Source organism: Mycteria americana, chromosome 3, assembly GCF_035582795.1.
Source record: "Mycteria americana isolate JAX WOST 10 ecotype Jacksonville Zoo and Gardens chromosome 3, USCA_MyAme_1.0, whole genome shotgun sequence".
NCBI lineage: Eukaryota > Metazoa > Chordata > Aves > Ciconiiformes > Ciconiidae > Mycteria > Mycteria americana.
Window position 1 is genome coordinate 105,892,390 of NC_134367.1, and position 18,529 is coordinate 105,910,918.

Sequence of the window (18,529 nt, forward strand, 5' to 3'; positions counted from 1 at the left end):
TGACATCTTTGAAGTATTCAATGCTTGGGGGGGCGGGGGGGGGGGGGGGATTAAAAATATTGAAGTGTTCTGTGAAGATATTAGCCTTTCATTCCTTTTGGCCAGCTACAAATTGTCAGGCTGTTCAAACCCCAGACACTATACCAATGCCTAAATGACATTCATCAAATAATTTCCTAATGAAATGTATTAGAAACCACTTAGAAAAAAACATATCTGTCTAATTTCCCAGAACAGACTAGAGGCTTAATTTTGTTCTCAGCTACAGTGGAGTAATTCTAGAATAACTTAATTGATGACATTGAATTACTCAAATTCTCACAGCAGCATATCCGGAAGGTGAATTTGGTTGTGGGGACAACGGATTACGAGGACTCAAGGTGCAAGATTCAAGCCCCAGATACCCATCTGATTTAGAGCTGCTGTCTTGCTTCCTCAGCACAGTGCTAGGGTTTGGGCAGCGGCCACCGAAACAGATTTGTCCTGTAATTTGATGGTTTTGCGGGTATCACGTACGGATATCCAGCTACCAATACAGAGTAGCCCTGAAGTTGCTCCAAAGTACAGCAGTGCTGGGATGGAGGACAAGTCAGTCCAGAGAGCCTCAAAAGACTCCTTGGCAGCTGCTCTCCCAGCGGCAGGAGCAGGGCACAGCTTGCCGTCCAGCCCACGTGTTAAAGGAGTTCCCAACGCATTGTCATTGTTATTAGCCAGGGGCAGAGGGAAGGCTTCTAAGCAGACAAGCTTTGTAATACACTCCTGAATTATAAGACCAACCTCCAATGAAATAACATTTGCAAAAACCCCACAGAGACAGCAAATTCCAAGAAAACTCCTCTCTCTTCTTCCTTGCACAGAGAAAACAAAAGCTTCTAGAAATGATCACCAGACCAGCAGTGGTCACAGACATATTTGGTTTTTAAGGTATCAGGACGTTTTCCTTTTAGGAAAAATGGTTACGAATCAGTTAAAACAAAATCACGAAAGATGTCTATCAATTGGAAAGAATAAACACATAGAGTAGAGTTGCTGCTAATCTGTCTGGAAAAGGGAGTGAAAAATAATAGATATATTTAAATTTATATAGGCTTAGACATAATCATTTTTTTGTAGCACGATATAGTCTTTGTCTTTGGAGCACAATGGAAAATACTGCAAGTCCCGTGTTAAAGGCAGGTTCCACAATAGGGAACTGACTTTGAATCCAGTCTGTCCTACATTTCATGTGCACATTTGGGTCATAAAAATCTCATTTATATATCCTGTTCCTCTACTCTTGGCCCTCTCTCTCTTATAACATGACTGTATAAACTAATATACAAAAACTATTTGTAAGACCTATGCCAGGGTGCACTATGCAGGTCTCAGGAGACCCTTTATTGTTCATGCCTTGTCCTATAGATTTGGAAGTTAAGGTCTTTGTGGTATTCCTACAGGTTTTCAGTTTCAAAAGGTCTGTTAACTAAACACACTTCTAAATCTGTTCTACTTCTGTTTTTAGTGAACCCCAAACCCTGTATTTTCCCCACCCAGAAGTTCATCAGCTAGATCTTTAACTTTGGAGAAGTGCAGAGGGCAAACCAATGTGCAAGAGCAAACTAGGAAGCATTAAAAAGTCTAAAATTTTCCATTAAAAGAGCTGATGACAGCCATGTTACAGAAGCTGCTCCTTAGAACAAGGGACAGCATACTGCGTAACAGTCGCGGACTGGATTTACTTGCAGGTAGTGCTAAAATGGCCAAAATCTGCAACAAATTTTGTCCACATTTGGGCCAGAATAAAATGCTAAATTATTGCATAGACATAAAACGAGAAACCAATATTATCTCCCAAAATGCATCAGGTCATCAATAAATAACTTGTATTAGAGAAAATACCAGCAAAATAAGCAAGAAAAGCCAGTCTTTATCTTCTTTTTCAGAAGCAGAAGATAGTCGTTGCTGCAACTAGCACACAGGTTTAGACACAATAACCTGCGGGGACTTAAGGTCTTCTTCCTAACATAGATTACAGTCTAATACAGAGATCACCTTGTGGATGCTTTGCTTTGCTTTTAAAGCTGTTTCTCTTCACTTTCACAATCATAAGGCTGGAGCAGCTACCACAAGAGTTCATTTGGAAGCCACTTTATTAGGAAGCCATGTAGGGTACTGTTATCTACCGTTTCACGCAGCCTAACAGTTGGAAATGAGATTTTCCGGCAGCATGATACCTACCAGCTACCCACAGCCCACCTCGCAGAACTTCTCAGATCATATGATGAAAATCCCTGGACAGGTCAGTGGTCCAAGTCATTTCTGTATCTCCTAGATTTCTTGTCTCTCAGGCACACATACAAGTGGAGTTCTCATTTGAAACTCCCATTTTCTCTCTTCTTGTATCAAAAGTAATAGCTTCCTTTGCACATGAGAATAATAGTTTCCTTTGTACATGCAGATTATATTCCATGAAAAAAAAAAAACCCAAACAAAAGTACATCAGGGGGTTGCAATAAAGGAATATACGCAAGCTAATAGAAGCAGTCAGAGCTGGAAAAATAAGGGACACAATGAAACACATTCTGACACAGGTGCTTGCCCAGCCAGGAACCCATTAGCACCTTGTCACAAAAGCCCCCAAGCACACAAAAATATGAATTTGGAAGTCATAAAAACCAATGGACATACACAATTAAGTGACCAATGAAAACCTGTCGTCTTCTCTCCCTCTTTGGAACACAGCCAGAAATGACCGGTGGGAAGGAAAAGATAATTTGGAAATACCTCAGCCTCAACTTTTAATGTTTACTGGCAGGGGAAGGAAGGGGAAAAAAAAAAAAAAAAGACAAGACATAGCAAAGGGTGGGAGAGAGAAAGAGAGTGGTTTGTGGCAATATCTCCATTAATTTTATGAGACTTATGAAACCTGAAGCCTGGTAGCGACTGCTGATTTAGCGGCATCTAGGGGCAAATGTACTGAGCATCTCCTGACATTTCCACACGGAGCAAGTTATAAAGCATCTGCCAAAGAACCAACATCTCTACCTTCACAGTCTCCCACATCAGTTGTCCCAGCTTCCCCCAGCTCCCTCCATCTGCTGTGGCTACAGCTACCGTTGTCTGAACATGTTTTCTGTACCTTGGTTTTCCTACTCCTCCGCTTCAGTCACTCCTCAACAAAGCCCGAGTCTCCCACCTTCAAATCCAAAGCTTCACCACGGCATGAAAACTACTTACATCTCGGCTGTCAAACTTGACACATAGTGAGCTTAAAGCTTTAGTCTAACTAAAAAATATCCTCTGCTGGGCTTCTGGAGACAAACTTCTCTGGTCATAGCTCATAATCTTTGTCTTCAATATCCATTCAAAATCTGTTTAAAACTTGTTTATCCTTTCTAGGATTCTACCAGGAGTCCACCCATGTGTAACTTCATAACGTAAGCCTTTAATTATGAGAAAGAAAAAAGCCTGCATGAGAAATCAACACACCCACCCTCACCAGCACACCTCTCCCCACCCAGTTTGTCTTGATTATTCATACTTAGGTGGGAAACTGTTTATTATCACCAATTATGGAGCAACTCTGTCCTCTCTGCAGAGCCCCATTCATATCAGAGATTGCACAAGTACTGTAAAATAAGACAGTCCTTGATGTAAAGAGCTTTTGGCAAGTTTGCCCTGGAGAGGACTCTCCTGATATTTGCTGCCCAAGACACCTCTCTGGAACCCCTTTGCTGTTCACCGTACAACAAACGGGGGAAAAACCTCAAGAGAAAACATGCATCTAAAAGTAAATGTCAAACATACTTAGAAACTCTTTTTGACATAGATTTTAAAGTAAAAGTTGGGCCATCTCAGTGATTTTCATAGGATCGACAGTTTTTTTCCCCTACGTTACTCATTGCACAGTCACTGCGAAGCACAAAAAGACTTGGAAAACAGATCTGACAGGCACTTGGAAATACCCCTGTTTTCTGGGCTTAAGAGAATTAAGGGCCTGACTCTTCCACTAGCACGAATCAGAAATAAATGCAGAGAGTCACCTGACATTATGCTGCTGTAAAACACGTATGCAGCCGAGATGTTGTGCCTGCTTCAGTGGAATAACTTCAGTAACACGTGCAGATTGACATGCAAATAAACCTCTTGAAATTGCACCAAGAGAGGTGGAGAGACAAAGACAATCTTGATTAAAATTTTTTGAAGGACACTACCATGAGGTGCTTAGTTATGATCAGCTCAACATAAATTATCATATAACCCATTTCCAATGAGAATGCAATATGAGCTAAATTTTGCACTGATTTATAGCTTATGAAGGACTCACTGAAAACCCTGGTTGTTTTGCAAGTCCAGGTCAGTGCAGAATTTAGGTTTGTTTTCTCTCATTAAACATGTACAATTGTGCATTAGGGGTGGAAGGTCATAGAAACAGCAGGAAAAGGACTTTTTTTAAAAAAAAAAAAGTATCATCCCATGTAAGGAAAAGATTATTCTCCTTTGCAAATTCCTAAACCTGTGTTTGGTTTGCCCTGAATCGACTGCAATGACGATACCATTTCAAAGATGATGACGTAGATTTTGAAAAGAAATATGACAATGAAAGTTATGTCTGAAGTCTTTCTCTTACATTCACAGATGCCTGATTCCTCCTTTCAGACAAAAAGCCTCTACCTGCATCAAGTCCCCATTTAGCTTGGCAGTCTGCAAAGAGCAGGTGGTGGCCTACCTTAGAGAGCAATGAAAAACACATTTTTCTCTTCCTTTTCTAACCCACTTCAGAGACACTGTGAAATCTCCTGCTAAAAAACCCACAGACTCTAGCAGAGTCCACGTTCTGGTCACAGTTGCAGCATATAGCCAGTGAAACGGCAGAAATGTTGATTTATTTGTACTAGTATAAATGAGATCAGAGTCAGAGCTCAGAGCTGAGACTGTATGACAAGACTAGCAACTTGCAAAATTGATTATTAAAAGGCTATCCCATGCAAAACAGCAGTCACACCTGGGGATTCGGATTTTTGAAGGTACTTGGGTTTTGTCTGTAGGTTTGGGGTTTTTTTAATTATTATTACACGTCATTAATCTGTTCAGACATTATCTCCCTTTAATTTTGCGTGTTGCTTTTAATAGGGTATTTCAAGATATCGGCAAAGTATCTCTCTTCTTTCGTATTAGCTCCACTCACGCAACCCTTACAGCTCAAAGACTTGTGTGATTAATAGCTCTGCCAGCAATTCCTATTTAAAAACTATTCCTATTTTATCTCTTTTTACCCCGTCCCTGATTTTCCTCTACTCTCTGTGCAGAATACCCACTGCCAGCATCTTCGTGCAACCCAAAACTTTGCAACTTTATTTCTCACGATCCCTTTTCCACTTTAAGAAGATCCCGTTGATTTTGTTTGACCGGATAATAACCGAGCAACGTAAAAGCGCAATCCCACAAGTAGCTGAGTGCCCACTGTTGATGTAAGCCGAAAGCAGCAATTTAGCGCCTTTGAAAGAGCTCAGCACCTTGCAGGATGGTATCAATGTGCTTCAGCTTGCTAAGCTGTGATTTGCCATGCCCCTGTTTCTCACTCGGAAGTCAGCATTACCTTCTAGCTCTAGATTTCAAGAAAACAGAGAAAGGTATTTAAACAAGATCACACAGGATCTGCCACCAAGCAAGCAACGCTGGTTCCTTACTGCAAGCCTCCCAAGCGAGCACTGGAAGTGTAAGTCATATTCTCAAAATTATTCTGTCATCCCCGTGACAATTTAATTATTTTATTTTTTTTTTTTTTTAATCTAGTGCTTCTCGACTCTGTTTAGGTAGCCATGTCTCCTCAATATCTCATTCGGGTGTAGCACGGAAAAGTCTAACAACCCTGGGCTGGCAGCCAAGCTCGCCTGTGACTGACGCTCGCTTAACTGAGCAAAGATTTGCTCTGCTCCAAGCAGGAACCTGACTACACAAGGACCAGCAGTGACAGCGAGGGTGCGGGCTTGCATCCTAACAACGCCGCTTCCAGCTTGTGCTCAGGCAAGTGGAACCAGCACTTAAGCTGAATGCTAAAAGGCTTCAATCTTCTGCTTCTTTCCAATTCACCTCCTGTATAAACCCAGGACTTTTTCCGTAAGAGCGGCACATTAGGGTAGTTACATAGCTAATCCGGGCATAATTTTAAGCTCAATGAAAGGCGATTTAAATGTCGAAGGAGGAGGAAAGCAAAGGGAGGCACAGAAGAGGGGAGGTGGAGAGGAATGAATTGCTTAGAATACATTTTTTAAAATGTATTCTTGCCAGTAAGTGATAGAAATAAATCAGCAGTATGAAGTCACTGGTAGCTGGATTTAAAACAGAGTTTATGACCATTTGCTAAGGGGCCAACATAAAGCATAAGCAAAACTAATAAAAATACAGCTTCCACGAGCAACGATAATGTAAAGCTGTTGGAACAAATTCTTTGATTTAAACAAAATTACAGTTCTCCAAACACAGACTACAGGAAAATTTAACAAAATCTCTGCCCCAAAGGTTTTACTGTCTAACCAGTCAACGATTGGAGGGGTGACAGAAACAAAAATGCGTAAGTGAAGTCTGTGCCTGGCAGAAATATGTGGATATCTAAATCTCCTTGCCTCACTTGGAGGAAAAAAAAAAAAAAAAAAAATTAAAAAAATCTCATTTTCCATGGAGAGCAACTGAAGAATTACAGCTTTCGTGTAAGCAATTCCATGATTATTAACAATCCCCCCCAATCTCCTTTTTTTTTTTTTTTTAAACTGAGGATTTTTTTTGTTGAGTAGAGGTAATTAAAAGAGGTAAAATGTTCTGGTGGTACTTCAGTTTGAACTCAGGTGGACTAGAGAGCTGTAGAAGAGAAGTCAGAGTTGGTCTCATGCATATGATTTCATCAACATTCACACAGGTTTGGAATCTAGTCTCTACTGCTCTTCAGTCTTGGAGAAGTTACTAGCCACGACCCCATTTATCAAACATCCTAGCAATGTATTGGTCAAAGCACACACCCTTTACATATCCAGTGGCCCGATGTTGGGTTTGACGTGCAAGAAACACTGTACCAAGCCACGAACAGCGATGAAGTTAGCATAGCCTGTGGACTGAGATAACCCCTTAAACTTTTCATCTCTTAAAACTTTGGTTTACATTTCAATTAGGTCACAAGCAAAATCCATTTGGTCATGTCAATCTACAGATGACATAGCTTCATCATAAAAATCACCACAGAGCTAAGTACAATTGGTAATCTCAATAGCAGGCAAAGATGCTCTAAATTAGAAACGCGTGGGTGGGTTATGCATCTCTACTATCTGTCTTCAGTAATCCATCCGCTAAGTAATTTTTTTAATACGTTATTCTTAAGTGAATATAAAAGTGAAAATAAAAATAGCCCAACTAAGGTATACTAAGAAATAAACATTAGTGGGAATGGGCAGGAAAAGCAAGAGTAGAAGCGAAGCCTTCTCTAAGAAAGGCCTTACAGTCCCCAAACGTCTAAGAGAACCTGCGGCCAGATCTCTGCTTCGTCTTTCAGGAGACAGAAAACCAAAGATCACCGAAAACGTTAGCACTATGAATATTGAAATGGCTTTTTTCCCCCCCCCTTCCTCTCTCTGGGATTTTTTGAACCGGGATCTTCTAATTGAAAGCCAGTGGATTAAGCGTAACACATCAAACCACTGTTAACACCCAGTCTCCTGCAAGGCTGAATCCTAACAACTCTGTTTTCTGCCTACAGTATGTGCAAGCAAGTGGAACCACCACATGCACTGCATGCTAAAGGCCACAGCCTTTGTCTTCTCCAAGTTCTGTCTATTTCAGAGGCTAACATGCTGCAATTAGTCTAATTAATGTGAAACAATGAGCTGTGTTACCACTTATCAAATTGATTGTTCCCCTATCAAAACAAAACAGGCTGGCTTTTTGATGTAATTTCAAGAGATGATTTGAAATGTCATGTTGCTGCAAGCCAATTACCTTATGACTGGAGTCACGGTCAACAGAATACATAATTAGCACGAGTTTGGGAAGGCTGCTTACTGCTAGTATGCTAATTAACTGTCTTTTGTCATAAAACAAAAAGGTTGTAGCTAGGGTTGTGAAATAGGTCTTTTTTATTTACATTTCTTTGTGCTTATCAATGCGAGGCATGACAATGCAAAAGAATGGAAAATTTTAATTCCGCTACTTCAAATTAATACTGAGCCGCAAGGTCAGGCACGGTGCCGGACTACGAGCAACGCTCAACTCTTCCGTCTGCAACACGCGGGCCGCACCCTCTGCCCGGAGCGCGGCAAAATTAAGCACCAGGCGAATCTCATACCAAAGAGGGGCACCCATGAAGCAACTGATGGCACTCGATGGGTACCAGATGCTCCTTTCCAGAAAGCAGGAGAGCACCTGTGATAGCCCGAGCACGCTGGGTGCCATCCCGCCGACCCCAAACTGCTCCACCACGCCTCTTCAAAAGCGCCCTCCAGAAAAGCCTAAACTACAAACAAATGACATTATTACTTCTGCTTCAGCACGGTGCTCAAAGAACACTTAACGAGGGCGTGTGGGATAGCAAACGAACCCTGCTTGCGAGTAAAAAGCTTCATAACTCAGCTGCTGCCACCTCCTCTCCGTCGCCTCATTTGTGTGATAAATTTTGTATTCCTCAGGCATTCGTTAAAGAGCTGATCCTGCACGGCACTGGGTGCCCTCTATACCTATAGGTTCCAGGGGAAGCTGAGGAGCTCATTACTTTGCAGGATAAAGATCTACCAGAAAGAACCTGAACTTAAAAGGCGGCTGTCGGCGGCTCCCGCTCTGCCCTCTCTCATCCTGGCACCGCTCCACGCGCTGCAACGCCGTCACGCGAGGGTAACAGAGGGCAGAAATTAGCTTAGTGAATCATTGCTAATTCCTACCAATTTAAATTCTGGGTTTCTTTTTCCTGCCTATAATTCTGCACTTTATCTAAGGTTTTGCTTGGCCTGAGCGACTCCCGAGAGCAAGGTCTGGAATCGCTGGAAGTTTTAATGATGTTGTTTCGCTAACAGCTGCTGACTTACGAATCCTCCTATTTGTCGTAAAAACGATTTTGTTTCTCTGTGCATGCTTGGTTTGAACCACCATAGAGATAATTCTCGTGCTTCTTGATAGCCCTTAAAAGCAAGAGAGATGTGTAAATCACTCTCCTACAGAGACGAGAAATTAAGTGTTCAAAACCTAGATCAAAAAGTTGTCAAGCTTGCCTTTTCTGAAGACTTCATTTAAATTCAAACCCAGTCTACTCCAGGTTCGCACGAAGAATCGTAAAGTTTCAAGTCCAGAAATTACATAGAGTGGATCACCTTTAAAATCATGACATGAAATCAGTAGGCATTCCTAAGTTATTTTCCCAATTTCTCCCTTCCAATCTGGGCTGAACTCAACTGTAATAAAATTAGGTATGCATGCAGGAAGGCTAAATTTTTATCTTAAACGATGAAACCTATAACGAACAGGAAAACACTCATTTCTTCTGGTGCTGTCATTTACTAGAATCAACATCATCCCTCCTGTCTTTATTCAGCAGAGAAAACAAAGCTAATCCCAATTTCTAAAGAGCTGGCTAATAAAGAGGTCAAGGGATCATTAGTCTAATTAACTCATTCTTGTTTTCAGTTTACATTTCATTATGCTATTACACTCTTTGAAATGTCAATTTTTAAATGCCATAGAAAACTGTTTAACATATAGACATTATGTTCAACAAATCTAGGGACATATAGAACAGTTACTCAATATTAGTAAATTAATAGTATCCAGATACGCAACTAAACATCTCCCAGCTAAAGCATTATTGTAAACTTCAATTTTTGATACAAAAATCAGAGAAATATTTCAGTGACACTTGGCCCCTTGCTTTACAGTGGTGCTTTTGGTACCTGAGTATTTGGTAATACTTGCAACCACTTGTGGTAATCAGGTATTGTGAACAAAAATAAATCAGGATACTCGGCTACAACTTTCTCTCAGGTTTTTTTTTTTTTTCTTCTTTTTATTGGGTGTCTTTCTATAGCTTAATATAATGAGTCACTTACTGTACTTTAAGTCAATTTTTGAATTGATTTAATGAGTCATTGAGTCATTTACTGTCTTTCAAGTCAATTTTTAAATAAATGCAACTTCTGTTAAATTGATGGTAACTTCTGTAACCAGCTGTTTGGAAACAATCAATCAGAGTTAACAGTGCAGGCCTGTATTCCTACATTCGTACAGACGAGTACAGGTTTTATAAAACAATTACATTCTTGATATAGATGAAATATTATATAGTAATATGTGTGTGCACACAAGAGCAAATAGGAAGAGAGAAAGCCTCTAGGCATGCACACAAACACACATTTGCCTGTATGTACCCCTGAAAATCTCACACGCGCTGGCTACCTGCTTGCTGGGGAGCAAACAGCTTTTGCTTAGCATTTAATCCAGTAAACAACTAAACGTGTGTAACCCTGCACATGACTTGTCCCCGAGCATCTCTTAGATTATTCACGTTTTAACTTAGACGTATATCACAAACTGCTGGACCACAGCCTGAAGTATGGAGACCTTTTGCCAACGTGCTGCTTTGTAGTGAAATGTCTGCAGGAGTCTGGGATAGCTGAGCAATGAAGGTAGGCACGACTGGCACTAGCTCCTTGGTACCCTCTTTTCCAAATGCCCCATGATGAGATGCCCCCTCCACCTGCCTGGGTCTCCTCCGAAGAAGTCTTTTCTCCTACGAATTTACACAGTGCATACACCAGCTCCCATCTCAGTGGCTGACAGAATCAGGCTATATGTGCCAGAGTACACCCGTAGCGTTCTCCCAGTGAAAATGTCAGACATCGTGATTCCTTTGTATGTATTTTAAGGGATGCTAATGATTGCTTGCGCTGGCTCCAACTCATAAGCAAAATGAAGACAGACACATTGAAACGGGAATGAAGCATGACAGCAGCTCTTACATAAATATGATCCAGGCATCAATTATATCTGCTACAGCATGGGCCCAGTTATTAGTCATGCTGGATAATAGGTAGAGATCTGATCCTTATGTACATGTGAGTCTTTTCTTGAGTGTCCGAGATTCACAGAACCACTTTTTAAAACTTTCTGATGTCATCTGGCCCCTAGCTACAGCAAAAAGCTTACTAGTTAATTCCCTGGTTATTTTAATTTCTGAGAACTGGAATTTGGTCCTCTGAATAGCTTGGACCCTGGTGAGACATCTACAGCATCTCTACAACGTCCTCTAATCGTGACCGTGCACTAACGTAAGTTTAGCTCTTTTGTGCTATAGATGCTACAGAAATGAAGAAAAATTTGTTTTAAAATCCACCTGTTCAGTCTACTGGAGGAAAAGAAGTCCTTGTCTATCCCTAGCAAACAGAACGTGTGACTAGATATCCCACTGGCTGAAGGAAACCACGCAGCTATTCAGGATCAGTGTTTTGGTGTAGCTGTCCCTGCATTTTGGGAGGGAGGAGGGTTCAGCTTTAGGCACCCAAGTTTGAAAAGTTTGTCTGAGAATATGAGCTTACATTAGAAATCTCTTGCTTGGTGAGACACGTGACTCCACCTCAGGCTGAGATGTATATTAAGAGAGATTTATTCAAAGTTTGAAATCGAGGGGAAATTTGAACAGCGGCAACCATTCACAAGCAACCATACGTTACGGAATCCGTGCAATGTGTTTCTGGGATAATAGTCCAGGGACCCCGGCTCTGCAGGAAGCAGAGAGGACGATACCATTCTGCTTTTTGTCACCAGCAATAATACACTCGAGGAAAAGAAGGGCCTTTAAACAGATGTAAAGGAGGACCGTGAGTGCAGTACATGGATTATTTTTAATGGCTTAACAAGGATTAAACCACATCCATTAATTAATGTATTCTGAGAAGGCTAATGAAAAATAACATACCTATCTGTTAAAAACATAATACATACATCTTTAATATCAGGTCTGCTTTAGGAGGACTGAATCTGGATAGGAACTGTGGTTAACAAGGCACCTGATAATGCTCCCGCAATAAGAGGTGAGCATTAGCTCTCATTAATTCATGTTCTCAGTGTTATTTGGCATCACAGGCTGACCCAACGTGATGTAACAGGATGTGGCATGCCAGAATGCATCACAACGCGTTCGGAATTGTAAAAGCAAACAAATCCTCAACAACTAAACTTCCTTGCAGCCCCTGGTATGGAGTTCAGCATTCCTGATCAGACACTGCCTTAGCTTCATTATCAACGTGTTATACCTCCCGTTGGTTGTTCAATGAGTATTTTCTCTCATCTGTTTTCTAAACCAGCCAAAGCAGGCCAATGCATCTTCATTTACAACAAAAGCACAGAATGCTGCTTAAAGCTTTGACTTACTGGGGCCTTTTATTTTCTTTCCCTCTGTGTGTTTCTACCTTGTATCACCCAAATCTAGCATTGCCGAGAGAAGACCAAGGCGATCGGGAGATACACGCCGTTATTTTAGCAAATCCCTTAGAAAAAAAAAAAAATAATTATTTGGACTTGAAACAAGCCTGAAACATTAGAGCAAAAGCGAGTACAAGAGCAGGAGCTACGGCACCGTGTGCCCCGTCTAACAAGGTGTTGAGCACCGAAGCCCAGGGGACTCGTGGTGCTCTCGCTGTGAAGATTAGACAAGAGCACTCACGCAGGACACAGCGGGAATACGAAGGGACATGAAGTGAGCAATCCCAGCAGACAGCCTGTTGAAATGTCAGTCAGGCACTCTGCCTCCACCACCTTTCACAGAGCTAAACATCTCTTTATGTCAGAACAAATTGGGCGATCCTCAAATCTTTTTTTCCTCTCCCCCGACTTCAATGCAGCGACGAGCGCCGGGAAGGAGAGCGGGAGGGAGCGCGCACAGACGGTTCAGTTCAGTTCACATGAAAGCGCCCTGACACGCTACAAGACTGAATACTGATATTGGCAACTCTTACAATCTTATCAGAGAGGCAGGAGCAGCAGCAGCCAGCGTGCTACAGACCTTCCCCCCTTCCAATTACGCTGGGTGGCTGCTCCTTTCCCAAGCATCCCGCAACGTCCTTTGAAAATAAACTCCGGGGCTTGATCAAAGGCCACAAAAGCAAACACGTCGTTTCCTTATTTACTAGCATATTTACTTTTGTCATCTTTTTCTTGTTTCTACTCCTGCCTTCCCTTGTTAGTCCATTAAGGAGGTCTAATTTTAACTGGCGTCTAGCACAAGTGCTTAAATGGAGACCGGCGAGCGACCGCAGTCTTGTTTTGAACAATTTGGTTTCGCTCACAAAATTCTGTACAGGGTGTTTGGTTGGATTTTTTGACCGCAAAAACATACACAGAAGTTATTTCTGCAGCGTAACAACAATAAAGAAACCTTTCCACTGACTTCTGTGAATGTTAGAGAAGGCTTAGTATGATTGTATAGAGATACAAGAATTACTTTGATTTTTTTTTTATTTGATTCAACACATGAAACATTGCCTTAAGAATGTTCAGATAATTTTCATTGTTAAAAAAAAAAAAAAGCATCAAAGGAAAACAGAAAACTTAACCCAGCCAGGATGAAGACTCTGTGAAATCATTGGAACATCTGCCTCCAAAAACAGCAAGATTAAGCTGCTAGTCCACCTTTAGGTTATAAAGGTGCCGAATAATAAAATTTCTTCTGAAATAAGTATCTATGTAAAAAAACCCCAAACACCACCACACACACCCCAAACACCATAAAAACCACAACAACAACAACAATCTGTGGTTTTAAAAAATGCAAAGTGAATATTCAATAAGAAAATATAATTAATTGGTCACTGTCATGCCTGGCCACCTACTCTTTAGATCACAGGTTTATTGCAAGCATGATCATTTGTACAGAATGATCAATTTCTAAGACTTTGTTCTGGATAATATTTTCTAAAAGTTGCCTAAAAGTGCTCATATTAATTTATTATAGTTAAAGATCAGATGCATTACATTACAATTTCAGGTTTCTATTTATGACATTCAGGTAGGTAAATGTCTGTGCGTATGGTGCAGACATTACGAGACCATTTACTGCCCGTTACTGCCAAGAAAAGAAGCCCATGCTAGAGTAAACTGTGCAGCATTTCTGGCATTCGTTAAAGGAAGAAAGCTTTATAAGAAAAAAGAAATACCACTGATTTTTACAGGTGTTTAATAAAGATAAGCTGAAAAAAGGGTTCCTATTTTAAGCTTGGTGATAGCTAAAAATGCATTCAAATATGTTCAAAAGCAATCTGAAGTCTCCTAAAAATGGGTGTTTAAAAGTATTCAAGAAAACAGTAAAAATGCAAATAATATTTGTCACATTATTGTAGGATATGGGACAAAAATGCTCATAAATTCAAAGAACCCTGCTGAGGCAAACCGCATTTCATTTAAATATGACATTATTTGGGAGTCATTAAAACAGGAATAATGTTTATCGGTTGCATTGTAAAGGTTACTGTGAGAAAACAGCAAAAGTTTGCCCGTAGTAGAATGAGTGGTGCAAGGGACTGTGAGCATAACACCCTTAATTTTAGTTGTTGTAGCTGTGCCATGGGAAATAAAAAGACTTAATGTAATAGATAAATCACTACTGTAGAAATACTACAGTAAAAATAATGAGGAAGCGCCAGTATTTTCAAGAATCTTGGTCCAATATTCTAATGTCCTTCATATACATTAGAACAAGACTGATTTAAAAAAAAAAATTAAAAGGGTGCCAATAGTGACTGCTGACTTTCCACACAGAAATGTGTTCAATCCTGAGAAAGAAGAAAGTATACAGTGCCTTGTGATTGCTACAAAATATATACAGCTGCTCTCGTCCTTTCATTCAAACATCTTTCCTGATTTTTTTTTTTTTTAATATGGAAATATAAACCCACCTAATGGGACCCTTTGGCTACACAGAAGTGGGCTAGTATGTTGGCTTTAATATAAAGAGCCTAAGTCTCACAATTAAAAGCGTCTAACCTTGCTGAAGAGAGATGTTTTCTAGCTGTAGCCATGAAGAACCTTCTGCAACTTGAGTTGAAAAGCTTTTGTTTCCATAGACTTGCATAACTCTGTCTATACTCACTTCTAAAAACACAGTGAAATAATGCTAAAAGACCCCCAAAACTCTGGAGTTGCCATTTTGAACCTCAAACTGTTCCCTGCAGTCAATCAGCAGCAGTAATTGCTGGTTATTTGTACAGGGAAATCAAGATGTAGATGCACACAGAGGCCTTGATCGCACAGACGTTTAGTCAGTGGCTTGACTATTGTGAGTAGTTTTTGGAGAAGCGATCAAATTAAGCATCCCATTAAACATCTGATGTAGGTGAATCAGCTCCCAGGTCTTAAAATTTGATCCATCTTGCTTTCCTCCATCTATTAGATTCATTTCTATTTGTAAAAATCAATCATGCACTTGTCTTAGTCTTGCCTTAATTCTGTCAATGAATTTAAACACATCACATACAGCACTTTTATGTAGTTTAAATTCAGCTACGAAGACCCATTATGGTTCTGAATGAAAATAATTCTGCGCCGTGCCCCGCTAAACGGTGGCTCGCCTGGAAGCGACGCCAGTCACCTGGACTGTCCACGAGCCCCTCTCTCTTCCAACCCGTCTTGTGTCTGTTCCCCTCCGATGTGTATGGAGCCGCGCGGTCTGAGGGGACGGGGAGAGGGGCTGGGATGTTAGGCTGCCTCTTACTGAGGAGGCAGAAGTCCCTCAGACACGCAGTCAGCGCTGCTGACCCCACCTTTGCCAGCAGCTACGGCCCAGCAGGGTTTTGGGGAGGACCCAGCAAAACGCTCGCCAGCCAGGCACAGTTCTCAGCCAGCGCCCTCGGTCAGAGCTCAGCACTGCTACTATTCCAAATATGTTTCTACTAAATGTCTTTTTTTTTTGTGGTGGTGGTAGTACAGTCTGTACCACTATATTTTCCCACCTCTCAGACAAAACACGTGGCCTTTCCTGAAGCTGTTCTGAATAGAAACCGGAATAACGCCAGCAGGCTTTTGCTGAAGATCTCCACAATTGGCCCAATCTCCATTGCACCACATGGTACGCCGTCTCCCGAAATCTCCATGTGGCCTACGCCGATTTGTATTCACGTTATTTTCTTTGAGCTTGAAATTGATTTGTGATGTTCTCTCTGAAGGCTCACAATTTACATAATTTGCCGTTATTCCTGCATCACACACTACCCCATGTCCCGGGCTAAATTCTTCACCACGGAAGCGGTCAGGCGTGGGCTTAACTTTAAGCACAAGAGGTCCTATGAGACGTCTCTGCTACTGCTCATGCTGTACTTGGGCGTACGCTTATTTACTTTGTCGTGCCGTAGCAGGTAGCCAACGTATCTTCTTGGAGCCATTAAGAGTGGACGCGCAATAACTGCAAGCAGAATCGGGCTTATTGTCTCCACAGATCTGAGCTAATATACCAGCGTCTCAAGACATCACTTCATTTTCATAACAAGGAGGAGATTTAATTTCTGCGGATTTGTGTAAAAAGCAATTTGGAAACTTTGCAACAATGATATTGCTTCCCATAAATGCCAAATTGGTAAAAACGTCATAAGAGGCAAACACGGCACATTCACAATACCGTTTTTTCTATCTTAAGTACTAGCATTATTCAAAGACATTATACCGCTAAGTATCCAAATAATTCATTCATTTTAAGGATCGAAAGCATAATATTATTTTGTTAAATTAAGTGCTCTCTTTTTCAAATCCCTCTTTTCCACTTAAACTGAGGCAATAAAAGCATCTGAAAATGCGTCTGCACATCAGGCTTTTATTTTCAGTTTCCAGGGTTTGTTCTGCTCCGTTTGGGGTGTGCACTTGCCTTCTTGCCGAGTACCAAAACGCTTGTTTTTGCAATTCCCTGCTTTGGCTCATAAAACGAGCCTCAAGTCTCATCATCTCACTCCTGCCTTCCATCGCCAGCAGGAAGGAGGAGGTTGGCGAGGGAGAACGCGGCTTACCTTTAACGTACTGGCACCGCTGTAATACGGTATCGCCAGTTAAAAAGAAATTGTAATGACCGAAAGCGACTGTTTAAAACGATAGCAAAGATCAACAGCTCTGACTACGGTAGGTTGGGGGTGGGGGGGCAGACAGCCCGGTTTTAGGCGCGCCCTATTAATTGATGAACATCAGGACTTTGTGGTCATTTAACACTCCCTATAAATGAAGACTTGGTAACGGTTATTGATCTCAGTTTTCCTGGAAGAGGATCCCTGGGCTCAGCAGTGAGCAGTTTTGCTTCTCTCAGTTCATAAATACAAGAACAGAGCTATTGCTCAAATGCCACCCTAACTGCCCAAAATGAAATAAAAGTAAAATTTCAGTGCAGCGTGGAAGCAATACAGGTGTATTTCCGCAGGGGTTTTCTGAGTAGATAGCCCAAGGTTTATGTAATCTAAACTTTCTTTATGGGAAATACAGAATTGCCACAGCTGACCCCGGCTATCATTTGAAAATATTTTCTTAGTGAATGTCTACTCAAACCGTATCAGTATAGAAGTTACTGTTTTTATTTATTGATTGATCTTCCTCCTGTTACCATGGAACTTGAATACCTCTGCACATTAATGAATTCAGCCTAACGACGTACAAGATGGAACTAGGAGCATCTCTGCTGCCCAGGCAAGAAGCCGAGGCAGGGAACGGGGAGCGTCGGGTTGTTGCGTCCCCGGCACCACCGTGTCACAAGAGGAAATAACGAAACTGAACTGGAAACAGCTACTGTCCCTCCCATCTTACTCGTTTGTCATTCAAAACTTTCCCCCTGATTTCTTTCTTTCTAGCTTTTTCTCCCTAACCCTGTGCTATTGGCTGATCGAATCAAAAGCCGATTTCTAAAACTTTCTGTGATGCTGCCAGAAGCGCCTACATCACTGATAATACATTATCACACGATTTAAACAGAGGAAATTAATCCCCTCTCTCTCTTTCCATCTCCCCTTCCCCAAAATCAGAAAAACAATCTCTACATCTCCTGACCCCCAGTTCAGATTAAACCTGGACGGCGAAGAAGAGACCTAGAAAGAGGTGCACGTCCCTTCCAGCGCGGATTTAAGGAGACGCTACACAAGTAGATGAACTGTTGAACTCAGTCCTCTGTCTTAAAAATACATTTCATCGGGGTCGTTAATGCACGATATAAGTACCCAAAAGATGTAACAGAATTCTGAAAAATGAATTAAGGACGTATTGCCATCTCCAGCAAAATAATAAAAGTAGGGAGATTAAGAGGCAAGCATATCTTTTTGAATTGTAAAATAGGTTTATAGGTCTTCTAATAACAACTTTTACTCAAACCTTACATAAATAGGCTTATATGATACAAATATTATGTGGGCTATGTGGAAACTACAAGGTCCCTAATCATGTTTAGGGATTACTTGACAGAACAGAGACATTTCATTCCTATTGGACCTAGGGATTACAGCAAAGAAACATCTAATATTCCATTTTTTAATTTCATGCATTTTTTATTTACCTTTAATGATGCTGT

General features: G+C 41.1%; 1 protein-coding gene across 8 annotated transcripts in view; it reads right to left on the reverse strand.

The window, feature by feature from the left end:
- The window catches only part of ESRRG (estrogen related receptor gamma), a 392,451-nt gene that overhangs the window by 211,481 nt on the left and 162,441 nt on the right, over positions 1–18,529 (reverse strand). The window contains exon 1 of one of the 8 annotated variants that reach the window (XM_075496433.1): positions 3,217–3,239. The exons of the other annotated variants lie outside the window; for them this stretch is intronic. Coding sequence (XP_075352548.1) covers positions 3,217–3,218 — 2 coding nt within the window. The 5' untranslated portion in view covers positions 3,219–3,239. Of the gene's footprint in view, positions 1–3,216; positions 3,240–18,529 lie in introns of those variants that run through there. 8 annotated transcript variants of the gene reach the window in all.